The sequence below is a fragment of the Eumetopias jubatus genome, unplaced genomic scaffold (genome assembly GCF_037043125.1).
Source record: "Eumetopias jubatus isolate StellerSeaLion01/CBP00866 unplaced genomic scaffold, mEumJub1_p1.0 scaffold_1, whole genome shotgun sequence".
Lineage (NCBI taxonomy): Eukaryota > Metazoa > Chordata > Mammalia > Carnivora > Otariidae > Eumetopias > Eumetopias jubatus.
Genome location: NW_028274807.1, coordinates 209,308,686 through 209,323,929, shown reverse-complemented (window position 1 = coordinate 209,323,929; position 15,244 = coordinate 209,308,686). Strand labels below are relative to the sequence as shown.

At 53.7% G+C, this 15,244-nt stretch overlaps 1 protein-coding gene across 4 annotated transcripts in view; it reads right to left on the bottom strand.

The window, feature by feature from the left end:
• The window catches only part of CACNA1A (calcium voltage-gated channel subunit alpha1 A), a 265,173-nt gene that overhangs the window by 62,726 nt on the left and 187,203 nt on the right, over positions 1-15,244 (bottom strand). For all 4 annotated transcript variants that reach the window (XM_028088869.2, XM_028088871.1, XM_088017020.1 and 1 more), the window contains 3 exons: positions 12,050-12,156; positions 9,537-10,346; positions 1,567-2,030 (listed from right to left, as the gene is read on the bottom strand). In XM_028088869.2, coding sequence (XP_027944670.2) covers positions 1,567-2,030; positions 9,537-10,346; positions 12,050-12,156 — 1,381 coding nt within the window. The remainder of the gene's footprint in view (positions 1-1,566; positions 2,031-9,536; positions 10,347-12,049; positions 12,157-15,244) is intronic.

Genomic DNA, 15,244 nt, shown 5'->3' with positions numbered 1-15,244 from the left:
TAGGCCATTAAGTACTCACATGACCCTGTGAGGTTGGTACTTTATGATCTCCACTTTACAGAGGATGAAACTAGCACAGAGAGGTGAAGCGACTTGCCTAAGGTCACATGGCTGGGATGTGGCAAAGCTGGGATTTGAACCTGGTCCCAGAGTGCCTGCTCTCAACCACCCGATAGCCTTGAGTCTGGTGGGATGTTCACAGGATGTTAACACAAACCTGCCCTCATCCCGTTGGATCTTCATACCATCACTTGGAGGCAGGTAGCATGAGGCCCGATAGACCCACTTTACAGATGATAATACTAAGCTCTCCCTTTGTCAAACTGCAGGGTCTCCCCCCATGAATACCGCTCTCTTGATGGCAAGGGCCACTACCCTTCCAAGCATTGATTCTGCAGCCTAACCTTGCTATGTGTCTGTGGGCAGGCTGAGTTTCTCTGAGCCTCAGTATTTTCATCTATAAAATGGGCACAATGACAGGATCCACCTTATAGAACTATGGTGAGTGTTTATCAAGCAAACTCACGGAAATCTCCTGCACAGAGCCGGCACTAGAGAAACCGGGTTTTTGTTACCATCTTCGGGAATAACTAGCTCAGTGGGCCATTTCTAAATTCTCACTGCTTCTCTGACCCCAATCTTACATGGTGGGGGGCTTGGAGGGAGGTCACAAACTGCCAATCCCCTCAAGGGCCTAGACCTGCACTGTACAACACTTGAACAGTGGCTACTCCAAACCTCCATACGTTGTACATGTAAAACACACCGAATTTCTAAGAGTACAAGACAAAGAACATAAAGTAGCTGGTTAATAACGCTAAAAATGTTGATTATACCTTGAAGTGGATACAAATAAATAACACTTTGGGTTAAATGTGATTAAAGTTCCTTTCACCTATTTCTTTTTTGTTTTTGTTTTTTTTTTAAGGGAGGGGCACGGAGCAAAGGAGAGGGAGAATCCTAAGCGGGCTCCACTCCCAGGGCAGAGCCTGACGCGGGGCTCGATCTCACGACCCTGAAATCATGACCTGAGCTGAAATCAAGAGTCAGACGCTTAACTGACTGAGCCACCCAGGTGCCCCTCTTTTCTTAAATCACTCCTCCTTCCTCCTTCTCTCCTTTCTTTCTTTCAATATGGCTACTGGAAAGTTTAAAACTACACACGTAGCCCATCTCGCATTTCTTTCGGACAGCGCTGGTCTGGGGAATCATCTGATGCCCCCTCGATTTCCATTAAAAGGATCCACTGCTTGTCAAACACAGTGGCTTCCTGGCTTCCTTATGGGAATATGCGATGCAAGCAATATCCCTAAACCTCCTCAGGGGCCATGTGCCCGGCACTGCAGCATATTATCTCATTTAACCCTCCCAGCAGTCCCGTGGGGCAGGAAACCACATCTATACCCATTTTGAGAGGAAGAAACTGAGGCCAGAGAGGTAGGGTCACTGACTAGGGTCACCCAGCCAAGCCTGCAGGGATTGGGTCCAGGCAGTCCTGCTCACCCTGTCGGCCCCAGGGACACCGGGTGCCCCCCCCGGTGACGGGGGGTGGTGGTGGGGTCTCACCTTGGACGACGGTGTGGTTGAGGGGGGGCGGGCAGGCCGGGGGGATGTCCACCGTGGTGTGGTCGGGTTTCCTGGCAGTCTTTGCTGAGTTGGTCTGGGTGCTGCTGGGGTTGGTGACGATAAGGCTGTTTTCAGGGGTCTTGGGGAGGCCTGGGTCGGACGGGTCCCCGGGGTTGTTGGGTGTCCGGCGGCTGGCGGCATTCTGGGGGTTGGTGGCCGCGGCAGGCGGGGCCAGTGCCGGGCCGGGGTCGGTGCTGTTCCCGGTCCTGGCGGGGCTCTGGGGCAGGCCAGGGCGGCTGAGGCTGTCGTGGGTGCCGGCCGACCCCGAGGTGGCCAGCTTGTTGTTCCTCATGTTGTCGATGTCCTCAGCCAGCGGTGGCTCTTGGCGGCCCAGGTCCTGCTGGATTGGCCGGGTGGTCGACAGGTTAGGGCCCGACACGGGGACCCCGGGCCCCTGGTTCTCTCTGTGGAAGGCAGGCCAACGAGAAAGGACCCATAACTGAGTTAGAATAACAGATCGAACGTTCTGGACCCTGCCTTAGCTTCTGCCCTTCAAGGGGCACTCTTGGACCCAGAGAGGCCACGTCCCGGAGCTCCCCAGGGCCTCGCACAAGAGGGGCCCGGCTGACTCCTGCTCAGAGATCACCACCCCACGTAAGTGTAATGGCCCGCCCCTCCGGGTTTCAGTGTGGTGTTTCTCCTACTGTTTCCTGGGGGACGAGGCTACTCCCGTGGGGAGAAACCCGAGGGTAAAATAACTTTTTGCCAGAGCCTGGCTTCCTCCACCTCGAAGCTCCCTGCCTCTGCCTACAGGCCCCTCGGGAGCTCCTGGGCGGGACTGGGGCTCACAGTGTTTTCAGGGGTGCTAAAGCAGACACGGGGCCACCATCTCTTTAGGGGTAGAACTGCCTCATGGCTTAACGTGCCTGAGGTATTTATGTCCTCTCCCAACATTCCAGTTAGGGAGAGCATGCAGTACATGCAAGTAAACATAATAAATAATAATAAACGTAATAACAGCAAATGCTCCAGTAACAAAGCTCTCAGTGCTGCTCTAAGCACTCGGCTTATAAGAACCCCTTCATCCTCAGCCCCATGAGGAGCAATTACTAGCCCCGTTTTCCAGATGAGGACACTGAAGCTCAGCGAGGTTAAGTCTCTTATCTAAGGCCACACAGCTGGTAAATGAACATGATAATTTTTCATGGGGATACAAGCGTGATGAGCATTCCAGGCAGAAGGAACAGCCAGGGCAAAGGTCCTGAAACAGGGACAAGCTTGTTGAGTTTCAGGAGGCTGGTGTGGCTGGAGGTGGATAGTGGGGGAGACAAGCTGGGTAGGAGTTTGGTGCCTCAGCTACTCAAATGGTTAACACTATGCAGATGGACAGGAGAAGAGTCTGAGTGTTCGGTGCAATGGGGGAGGAGAGAAAAATGTTAACAGTCCTGGCTGGGCTTTTTCTACCCCAATGCCCTTTGGGACATCCGCTCTTCGAGCCAAGTGGTTAATTTTTGTCTTTCTTGTTCACAGCTGTGATTCCGGTGCCCAGAACGGGGCCTGGCACATGGCAAATGTTTGGTCACTTTTCATCACATAATAAGCAAATGCCCCCATTTTTCAGAAGAGGATGCTGAAGCCCAGAAGTCCCACAGGCCCAGACCTCCCATCAACCCCTGCCTCCTCCCATCTGCACACTCACCCCTAGCTTGCCAGACACCCCAGAAGCTGTGGCCCCAGTGAGGGTGGCTGGGCTCTGGAGCCTGTCTGGTGCCTCCCGGCTGCATGTCCGTCCTCAGCTGGCCTCGGCTCTGCCTGCCTGCGCCAAAGCGGATCTGGCTCCCAGTCAGCTCCCTGAGAGTTTGGTCCCCAAGTTTGCTGTTTGCTTTCAGATGCCCCTTTAGACCCTCGGTCCTCAGATGAGGGGTCTCATCCTTCCCTAGCTCCTGGGCGCTGTCCCTGGCAAGTCTGTTCCCTGGAAACCCCAGGATATTTGTGGTTTATAATCTCAACGACATCTCTCCCTGGAGGGCTTTGCAATCTGAAACTTATCTCTCGGGCTCTTCTTAAAGGCAACCCCAGTTCTGCTTCCTCTATCCTCTACTTCTTGTTATAGCTCACGTGTACTGAGCACCTGCCGTGGGCCAGGCTACACACACCAGCTCTTCCAGTCCTTAGAATCACTGTGGGCAGGGGGCAGTACTGTTAGTCCCATTATGCAGATGAGGAAACTGAGTCCTGGAGAAGCCAAGTCATAGCAGAAGACGATTTTCTGAGGTTGCACATGTTCATTGACCCCCTGGGAGATCAGGTGCAATCGCAGGCATCAAAGCCCAAGCCCAATCTGGAACCCTAAATCCACCTAACACTTCCTCGTTTCAATTTTGCATTTTAACTCGCCAAAGTCCACAGTGTTTTTAGGAAGCAGAAGAGAGACGAGGTAATTTATTTTCAGACTTGTCTCTCTGAGGCTGCAGGGGGCGAAGGACAGGCCCAGCCGGTTTTCTCACTTCTCAGTCACATGAGTGGACCAGACTGACCTGGCTTTGAGTCTCAGCAAAGCCCCTCACTAGCTGTGTGACCCTCTGTAGTTTGATTAACTTCTCTGAGCCCCAAGTCCCTTGTCTTTAAATTGGGGCTAGAGTAGCAGAACCTTCCCTATAACTTGGAGACTACAGTGGGGATCCTGAAGCTGAGTTGCTACATAACCACTGGCAAGTTACTCAGCATTGTTCCTCATCCGTCACAAAGGCGTGGTAACCTCCTTGGGTCCCTGTGAGGATCAGGTGTAAAAATGACTCCTGGACCCAGAACCCGATGGAATCTTCCCTGCCTGGTTTGGAACCTTTCTGGGACCAGTGACCCTTTATCCTTCCCAGTGTCTCCCTTTTGGAATAGGAGTCTCTACCCTGTGCCCGTCCCACCCCCGTATTCTGGGGGCAGAGAATTTGTCTTCTAGTTCATGTCCACAGATGGGAGGGGATTTGGCCTCCAAATGGATCATACCCAGAGTCTCACCCATACCCAACTTAGATGATGGGATGTAGGATTTCTGAGCTGATGTTGTAACAGGCTAAGACTTCTGGGGATGTTGGGATGGGGTGAGTGTATTCTGCAAGTGAAATGGACATATATCCTGGTGGGGGGAGGAGCCAGAGGGCAGACTCTAGTGGTCAGAATGGTGGCCCCTCAAAAGATACGTCCACCTGGAAACCATGAATGTGGCCTTATTTGGAGAAAGGGCCTTTGCAGATGTAATTAGGTTAAGGATCGTGAGATGACGGGAGCCTACGTGGCTCAGGTCATGATCCCAGGGTCCTGGGATCAAGCCCTGAGTTGGGCTCCCTGCTCAGTGGGAAATCTGTTTCTCCCTCTCCCTCTGTCCCTCTCCTCCCGCCTCCTCCCCCCCACCCCGCCGCTTGTGCTCTCTCCTTCTTACTCTCAAATAAATAAATAAAAACCTTAAAAAAAAAAGGATCGTGAGATGAGGTCATCCCAGATCAGGGTGGGCCCTGAATGCAATGACCAGTCCTCGGAAGAGAAGGAGAGAGGACACAGAGGGGGAGGGGTGCAAAGCTGGAGGCAGAGTGTGCAGTGATGCGTCTATCGGCCCGGGAGGACCAAGCCCCCAGCACTGCCAACAGCCCTGGGAACCTCGGACAGTGGGTGCCCGGACAGCGAGCATCAGCTGTAATGGCACGGGTAGGCAAGGTCTACACCTATATATCCCCAACGTCTGACGCAGCCCACAAATAAGTTCCTAATTCGAACCCACTCCTGGTCCTTTGTGAGAAGTTGTCCATGAGATGAAAATCTGGCTGGCACTGTTTCCTCATTGTTCCTACAGATTTTTTTTTTTTTTTTTAAAGAGAGAGGTATCCCTAGCACAAAGCAGGTTCGGGTAAATTACTATTTCAAGGAGAACCTAGCTCCTTCGGGCACCACGTAAAGAGGTTATACTAAAGAATACAGTGGCTGAGACCGTGGCACACCTCACGGGGACGTCAGCCTTGCGCCCAGGACTGAGAGCATCTTGGCTCCCTCTGCCACCTCTGTCTGCTGCAAGTCGGACCAAGCTCAGCCTGCAGAGGCCTCACATCTAGTCTCCAGGAGGCTTCACTGCCAAGCATCTCCAAGGAGAACTCAAAAGGGGCAGAAAACTTTGAAGTCAGGCCCCTTCCCCCTTCCCTCTTGGGGATGTGCATCATCTGCCCGGAATAGGCAGCTGGTTGCATAACCCTGCCCTGCACCGCGTCCCTCTGCCAGCTAATCACTTCAGCATCCTTCTCCCAAGGGCTATGGACACCTTGCCCAGGGCGTGCTCAGGCCCCCAGGTGCAGAGGATGGTCCCGCTTCCTGATGCCACCATGTCCTAAGGACCTATGTGTATTACCTCGTTTAATCCCCACAGCCACCACCACTGGAGGTGGGATTAGGATCAGGCCCATTTTACAGATGAGGAAACTGAGGCCCGGAGAGGCAAAGGCCATTGCCAGGTGTCACCCAGCCGGGAAAGGGCTGGGCTGGACTCTGGTCTTACAGATTCTAAGGCAGGATAGACTCCATGAGGCTCAGAGGTCCAGGATCTCCTCTTGCTCTTTCTGGGGAGTGGGTTTCATGGTGATGGCAGCAGGTGGAACTAGGGCTCAGAGAGCCCAGAGGTTAATTCCGGGGTGGCGCAGGTCTTGGCAAGAGCTGCCCCTACTCAGCCATGTCCAGCAGGAGGCACTGCCCGGGTACGGGGAGTGGCAGCCGCTCTGGGACCCGCAGGGTTTTCCTGGGAGGTGGGGAGAGCGCTACATTCGCTTTGGTCGCCCTGGGGTGCCACTGGGCTCAGCCACCTGGGGTGGGGGATCTGGGGTCAGTGGCTGCTGAACGACGTAGAATGAATGAAATAGAATGTGCTTCCGTCCACTTTTCACTGGGGTGAGCTTGTGAGAGCTTCAGGGGGCCATTTAAAGCTGGGGAGGAGATGAAGGTGTAATCGGGGGAGAGGCAGAGGGAACAGAAAGAGAGCAATTATATATATATATATATATATAAAATCAATGTTCTGGTGAATGAGAAACACAGTGCGGGTCTGGGAAAAGGCTTAGGCAATGATAAAAAGGAAAAATGCAAGTGGCAGAGCCCTTAGGCAGGGCCACTGGCTTGTCACCATAGAGACCTGAAATGTCTTTTTAGTATATTATATTTGTGAATAAAGTTTTCTCTTGGCCATTTTTTTTTTAAGCAGATGAATGCCTCGTCTTGGATTTTTTTCTCTAGAAGTGTCTGAATCCTCATGAAATTTTATTTCCAACGAGCATTAGAACCTTTTCATAAGCCAGGAGAGTAAAGCCTCCCCTGGCCAGGGCATCTGGTGCGTCCATTACCAAGGGAATAGCAGCGCCCTCCTGATGCAGGTCTGGGGGTGGCCGTGGGGAGGAGGGGGCAGAGGCCACCTGTGGGATTCAGGAAAGCTGCATTCTTATCACACTGCTGCTATTAGCCGGCTGCCCTTGGAGAAAATCCCTTCCTCTCTCTGGGCCTCAATTTCCCCATCTATGAAAGAAAGGAGCTGGAGTGGTGACTCTAAAGGCTATGCATATAAAGCTGTTTTTTTTTTTTTTTTATGTCTGTCGATGAGAAAAAACAATTTTTTTTTAGAGAGGGAGGGAGAGAGGTGGGGGTGGGGCAGAGGGAGAGAGAGAATCTCGGGTAGACTCTATGCTGAGTGGAGAGCCTGATGCGGGGCTTGATCTCACGACCTCGAGATCATGACCTGAGCCAGAAACAAGAGTTGGACGCTTAACCCACTGAGCCATCCAGGTGCTTCGATGAGAAAATCTTAACAGTATGAGTGATAATAATAATAGTAATAGCTAATACTTCCTGAAAGCTTGCTGTTACCACTACTAGACATAGTTAGCATATATTGAGTACGTAGTAATAATCTTCACAGTGATAACAGTTAACATTCACTGAGTACTTATTATACGCCAGGCACGATTCAAAGCATTTTACATGTATTAACTCAGTTGAACCTTCTGCTTACCCTAGGCGGTAGGTACCACTCTCATCCCCACTTTACAGATGAGCCAACAGAGGTGCACAGAGGGGAAGGGACATACTACAAGTCACACAGGCGGGAGGTGACCGGCAGGAGTGTGACCTCCGGCTCCAGAGTTCTTGCCCTTCACCACCAGGCTGTGCTGACATTCTGTCCCTGTCACCCAGGCTCCTTCAATCACAGGAGTCATGTAACCACAAGGATGACAATAATAGTAATACTAGCAGTAGTGAGAAGAACGGCGCTGGTGAATCACGGGTCCTTAATTATCGAGTCATGTTCTAAATACTGTATTCCACCTAAACATCCTTTCTGTGGCTTCTCCTTGTCCTTAGAGGATTCAAGGTCCTGCTGACCCATCACTGTCCCTTCCATTTCTTTGTCTGCCACTCTCTCCTCACCCTCCAAACTGCAAACTGGCCTCCTTCTGGTCTACCTCAGGGCCTTTGCACATGCTGTTCTTAGCCTAGAAAACTTTACTCCCTTCTCAGATTGTTCCTGTTGGGAGCCTGCCCTGGGCACAGGGGGAGGGGGAGAGAGAGAATCTCGAGCAGACTCCTCACTGAGCACAGAGCCTGATGTGGGGCTCCATCTCACAACCCTGAGATCATGACCTGAGCTGAAACCAAGAGTTGGAAACTTAACGGACTGAGCCACCCAGACACCCCTTGTATGTTTTAAATACACACCCCATTTTCCCAGAATGCAGCTACTGGACACATTAAAGGAAGACTAGACTCTATTTCGTAAGGAACTTCACCAAGAGGGGTGTTCCAGTTTGGAAAATCTCAACACTGGTGGCAACTCCCTCATGTCACCTGAGTTGCCCCACCTGGAGCCAGCCAGCATCAGGAGCTGTCCCATTCACGGTGCCTCTGCACACAGGGCCCCACGTCACTTCACTCTGCCCTCTAGACCCTCCTTACTCAAAGTGTGGTCCCCGGACCAGCATCAGTCTCACCTGGGAGCTCCTAAGAAATGCAGAATGTCAGGCTGCACCCAAGACCAACTGATTTAGAATCTGTATTTTAATAAGGTCCCTGGGGATTCACATACACATTCAATTTTGGTAAGTGCTGGCCTAGTGCCTATGTCATATAACAGAGCCACTTAAACACATCATTAAAAAATCAATATGATACCCTCGTGGTGATATAAACAAAGACTAACAGGACATCAGTGAATATAAGAACAATGTCTGTTTCAACATGGTTGGGCTTCTCTATGTAGAATTACTACAGGACTGTTGCAAAATATTAAGAAAACAAGGACGCCGTTTCCTACTGGGTAGGGCGCTGGCCTGGAAGAAGCCTCCAAAAGCTTCAGCCCTGCTCTCAATTCAATTCTGAGGGCCTTGAGTGGCTTTTCAAATCCCTCAGGAACAGCCATCAGGTAAAAAAGATGGTTGACTCATTAACAGCTAAAAATGGTCTACATTTACCAAGCACTTCCGTGTCCTCTGCTCTTCTCCGGGCCTTTTGCTGGAATTATCTCTTTGAATTCCAGCAATGACCCAATTTGATCCCACCATCTCCATTATACAGACTGAGAAAACAGGCCCAGAGATGTGAAGTCACTTGCCCAAGGTCACACAGCAAGCGCATGGAAGAGCTGAAGAATTCGGTGGTGGGGGGAAGGGGGGATTTCTCATAGATTTTCCCTGAGACGCACAAGGGCGAAATGGTGAGCCTGCAGCCTCTGGCGGCCAGCCCAGACGGCCTAGGTTCAGGCCACTTCATACCCGGGCGGCCCTGGGCCAGCCGCTCCGCCTCTCGGTTCCCCATCCGTGACAGTGGGGTCTACCGCAGAAGGCTGAGACGCTCAACAGGTGCGGGCTACCCCGCAGGCGCCACGTTGGCGCTTAGCTTTATTACCGCTCTTGTCACCGGCCACAGCTTAGAGACCCCCCACCCCCACTTACTTCCTCCTCCGGTGCCGGCGCTCCCTGTCCTCCCTCCGCGCGTCCGCCTCATACGTGGCCGGAGGGCCGTGCCGGTGTCGCCGCCTCCGCTCGCCGCCGTCGGGCCCGTCGGCGTCGCCCTCGCCGCCCCGCGCCGGCCGGCTGCCCTCGCGGTGCCTGGACCTCCGCTCGGCCTTGTCCTCCGCGCCGTCGTCAGCCGGCCTGCGGTGGACCCGGTGCCGGCGCGGCTCCCCGTCGGCGCCCGTGCGGGGCGAGCTGCTCCGGCTCTCCCTGCTGGCGCCCTGGCGGTGCGCGTGCCTGCGGTGGGGGTCCCCGGCCTTGCCCCGCTCGGCCTCGCCCTCCCAGAAGCCCGGCTGCTCCAGGCTGCCCTCCCGGGCGTGGTGGTCCGACTCGCGGCCGTAAGGCCCTTCCCGGCTCAGCTCGGCCTCCTGGCTGCCCGCCCAGGGCCTGCGGGGGTCCAGGCCCACCGAGCCGCTGGGGTCCCGGGCCCGGTCGTGGTAGCGGGCCTGTTTCCTGAGGAAGTCCTCGGCCCGCTGCTGGCCGAGGCGCTGGTCCACCGTGGGCTCGGCCGCCCGGCTCTTATTGGTGTTGTTGTTGCGGTTCTCCTGGGGATCGACCACCAGCGGCCGGTCCAGGTGGGTCTTCATGTCCGGCCGCAGGTGCCGGGCGTAGGAGGCCTTCCAGCGCTCGTCCGGGTCCATCTCGTTGTACAGGGCCTCCCGGCTGGCCAGCAGATTCTGCTTCCGCATCTCGCTCGTCCGCTGCTCCCACACCGACTTGGTGGGCTTCTGGTTCTTCTGTTGCTCCTTCCTGCAAGGGGAGGGTGCAGGGCTTAGAGCACCCCCCCCTCCCCGGGCACTGTGGCCGGCTCAGGCCGCTCCGACTGAGGGGAGTCTCAGCCCAGTGGGCGTCTCAACCCAGGTGGTCTTGACCCAGGGCACATGGACGCTCAGAAGGGTATCTTGGCCTGGCTTGGGTATCTCCGCCCAACCAGGTGTCTCAGCCTGTGCAGAAAACTTAACTTGGTTGGACATCCTGGCCTAGCAAGCGCCTTGGCCCAGATGGGTGTCTCGATCCAGTGAGGTGTCTCAGTCTGACTGCGTATTTTGTCTAGTGGCGGAGGTCTGAGCCCAGATGGGCGTCCCTGTTGTCCTCTCTACTCTTTGCAAATTGTAGCACATGACCCCCTGGGGGATATAGCCTTGACCTTCAAACTATTTTAACCTCTGAGACAGCCAATCATAATGGACATTGGCCTGGGAGCAGGTTCTGGAATCGTCCACGGTGCCTGCATGAGCCTTCAGTTCTGGGTCACGGGAGGTCTGGGTGGTCCCAGGGAGAGCCCGGGTGGGAACTTGGGAGTCTGGGGGGCAGCGCCTCTTTATCTGCGGTTGCCTGTTCACCCACAGGGCCACTGCTGGAGTGCCCACCAGGCTGGAGCCCAGCCCGAAGGATACAGGCTTTTCCAGGATTTCTGTGTGCATTGATAGTTTTATACAGACCATCACCTTCCACAGACTGTCAGATGATGTGTTTTCCTGGGCTCCCCTTTCACAGCTACCTCCTTCCACTTTGGCAAAGAAAGCCCCCTCCCCACCGTCACGTGATGCGCTGCCCCACAGTGTGCAAAATCCCTGGGACATCCGACGCAGACACCATTCCGAATATCAGTGTCAACGAATGTCCCTTTAATCAAGACACCTCAGCTCCCACCACCTCACCACCTCTGCTTTGCCAGCAAACTCTGTCTGCTTTACCTTCATGATCTGCCTAGATAGACTTCAGCTACATCCATCACCCTACTCCAGTTCCACTATCTCTTTTGCATGGACTAGTGCAGTTTTTCTCCAACCTGGTCCCCTGACTTCCACCCTTGCTCCCCACAGTCTGTTCCCCGGACGGCTGCCAGAGGGTGCCCATGAACACCCGAGTCAGGTCTTGTCCTTCCTGTGCTCAAGAACCCTCCATAGCTTCCACCTGACTCAGAGAAAAATGTGAGTCCCGCGCATGACCCACAAGATCTGTTTGTCACCTGTCTGGCTTCACTTCCTCCTGCTCTCCTCCCTCTCTTCCTCTATTTCAGTCACAATGGCCTCCTTCATGTTCCCTAAACACAACAGGCACATTCCTGCCTCAGGGCCTTTGTATACGCTGTTCCTGCTGCCTGGTATGCTCTTCCCTCAGATCCCCCCGTGGCTCCTCCCTCGCCTCCTTCAGGTCTTATCACCTTCTCAGTGAGGCCCTTCCTGACAACTTTATTTAAAAGCCCAACTCTCTCCAGCTCTAGCCCTCTGTACACCCCTTAGCCTCTTGTTAATGCTGCATCCCTAGCAGCTAGAACAGGGCTTGGCACATAGGAGGTGCTTATTAACTATTTATCAAGTAAAAAGGGGTGGGAGAGCAGAAGTACCTCATCCTAAAGCTCAACTCTCTTAGGGACTGCTTCCTGCCCCCAGATAGTTGCCGGAGAGGGGGTACAGGCTGAGGAGCATTCTGGAGTTGGGAGCACTTACACAGCAATGGACATGTTGGCCGCCGACAGAGGACTCACTTCTGCCACCTCCTTGGCTTTCTGTAGAGCGAGTTTCTGGTTGGCTGCTTCTTCTTCTTCTTGCTCATCCTAAAAGACACATGGAGTCCCCCGTTCACAAAACATGGACTAGGCCTTGGAGCCTCACCTTGGACCCTACTGCTAATGAGGGGCAACATGTGGAATATTTATAAGCAGCTATGGCCTGGGTGTTGACCGACCAGAGCCAAGGACTGCAGGTGGGAACAGGTGCCCGACGTTGTTCAAGTGCACTGCTACCCCCTTTATGTGCAGTCTCGATATCCAGCTCACTATTAACCCTATTTTAGCACACAGCCGGAAAGAAAACAAAAGGAAAAAAAGTCTCTCTTCCTCCCCCACAATGGAGATTTCTCTGCGTCCTGTCTCAATGAGCCGGAAGTCAATGCAGAGATTTTCCTCTCACTTTACCTTCTGGGTTGTGCTCTCTGAACCAGGACTTTTCAAAAACACTGACTAGCCCCCACGTGCAGAAGAAAAAAAACCTGGTGTCCCCTGGCCCATCCCATGCACTGCCAACAGCTTCCAGAAGGGGAATCAGGAGAGGAGCTTATATTCTCAGCCGGTTAGGTTGGGGGAAGATGTTTTAAAAATACATACAGAAAAAGATGTTTTGGGGCTTTAAATCCTTCTTCAGCCTTCATGCAGGGCCTCATTCGTAAAACAGAAAAGCCAACAAAGAAAAAGCAAAGAAAAAGCAACGAGAAAGAAATGGCCAGAGATGAACCCACCCGTAAGAAGAGTCGTGCTATGGCAGGGCACCTCTCCCCCTGCACTGGGATCTCTGGGGCAAGCAGCAACCTTACCACCTTGGAAATGCTCAGATCAGGACACTCCGCCAGTGACAACACGGAGGTGGGACCTGGCCTTGCTGCCCCTTCTCATAAGACCTCCCTTTCTCCTTGGCACCTCACTCAGCATTTCTCAGAGCCCAGTCCCTGGACGACCTGCCTTAGTATCACTGCAAATGCAGACTCCCAGGCCCCTGGGAGAGCCCGGGTCTGGGCCCCAGAATCTGCGCCTGGGTGCGTATCAAGCATGGGTCAAGTTTAAGCAGCAGCAAACGTGGCTAAGATCGCAGGTTCTAGACCTACCTGGCTTCAAATCTCAGCTCCTCCGCTTACTGCTGATGTCAGGCGAGTTGCCTCACGTCTTGGGGCCTCACCATCCTCACCTAAAATTTCCACTCTCCCTGACTTTCCTTCCCTCACTCTTCTCTCCATCTGACATATTTATTTCTCGTCTATCTCTCCCACTGGAAAGTCAGCCCCACGAGGGCAGATTTTTGCCTACTCTGTTCACTGCCGTGTCCTTGGCTCCTAGACCAGGCCATGCTCACAGTAGGTGCTCAATAAATGCTTTTGGATGAATGACACAGTCTGTAAAGTGGGGCTCAGAAAACTTACTTCTCAGGGTTTCTGTGAAGATTCAATGAGATGAAAAGACACTAGGGGCTTAGCAGTGTACCTGCCTTGTATGAAATGCTCAAGAAATGCTTGTAGAATAAATGAAGGAAACAATGTGGGTCTGGAGGAGAATGTCCATCCTTCATAGATGATCTTGCCTCTCTCCTTCCCCTTCTCCCACCCTCATGGCGCACCCTCTCCCCGGTGACAGCCTCTGAGGATGGGCTCCCGGAACTTGGGATGAGCACACGGTTGGATCAGCCCCCGGAGCCAGGCAGCTCCATGGTGACCAGGCCCGGGGCCGTGTGTTTGGGGTAGCAGAGACTTCCGTTTCCCCCGAGTCGGAGCAGGGCCCGGGAAACTCTCCCTCCCTCCTGCCAGGGCTAGCAGATGGAGGGTTTGGCAGCGTCCACTCAGTTCGGTTCAACACCTCGAGGCTCAGGAGATGGGGCCGTGAAGCGGAGGGATGCCCTAGGCCTGGCCCTCCTGGGCCGACAGGAAGACTCTGCACATGTTCTCTTAATGCAATGGGGCTGTTTCCCAACACCCTCCTCTCAAATTGCAAGAAAATGTGCCCGGCTTCCTTTGCGCAATGCACAACCTGCATAACCATTCCCCGCAGCCCTGTTCGTGGGCTATCCCAGGGAGGTGAGCTGTGGGACTGAAAGCAATGTTGCCTCCTCTGTGCCTAGCTGAGCTGGACCTGAGTCCCAGGGAGCTCAAGGCTGCTCAAAGGGGCATCTGCCAGCAAGTTTTGCTTGGGTAACTCAACATCACTGACAGGAGTGATAACTGGGCTTCTTGCGTGGATGGTTCTCAGCCCCCTCTCCCAAATTATCTCCCGACTTCATTGTCCTCTGCTCTTCTCTCATTTCTGCTCCTTAAGGGAATCACATCTCTGCTCTTTCAGCTCCCAGTTATGTGTCAAGTTCACTTACCCTCCCTGGACCTCAGCTTTCCCATCTGTGAAATGGGGAGAACAGTAAATTCCCCACCTCTTTCACTGTGGTTTTTACTTTGTATCTTTGCCTGCTCAGCTGGGGCTCCAGTGAAAGCCAGCAGAGCCTGTAGGTAAAGAACTTGGGTTCTGGAGCTTGCCAGGCCTGGGTTCCCAGGCTTTCTTTTACCAGCTCTGTCCAGTGAAAGCTCTAGGGCCCGGTTGTGCCTAGGGACCGATAGAGGCTCCGTTTATTGAGCACTTACTGTATAGCAAGAACCGTGTTGAGTGCCTGTGCACTGTGTGATGTTATAAATAGTAGCTGCTATTATCCTACCATCTGGGACCAGTGACTTTTCCTTTCTGAGGCTCAGTTTCCCCTTCTGCAAAAGGGAGATGGCAGCAATGCCTGGCACCGTAAGCATCACCTAATTCTTTACTGCTGCCACTTGGAGGCGAAGTCCGGCCAGCTCCCAAGCTCATGGGGCCGCGCATGGAGCCTCCAGACCCTGTGCAGGTTATACCCCATCTGTCCGGTCCTTTCAGCTCTAGGATGGTGACAGTGCTTGCTAGCCTGGGGCCTACACCATTCCTTGGAGGTCCTTTGATGCTGCCTACTCCCTATAAATGGGCACTCCGGTGGAGTCTGCCATCTGTTCCCTGTGGCAGGCCCGCTGCCTTACCACCTCCCACCTCCTCTGCCCTGGAATCCGCTTGGTCAGGGACAGTCTGTTTCAGGGGGAGGGGGTACCTCCTCCCTGGCCCGGTGCATCCTGGGCAAAAGCTCTAACCCTTT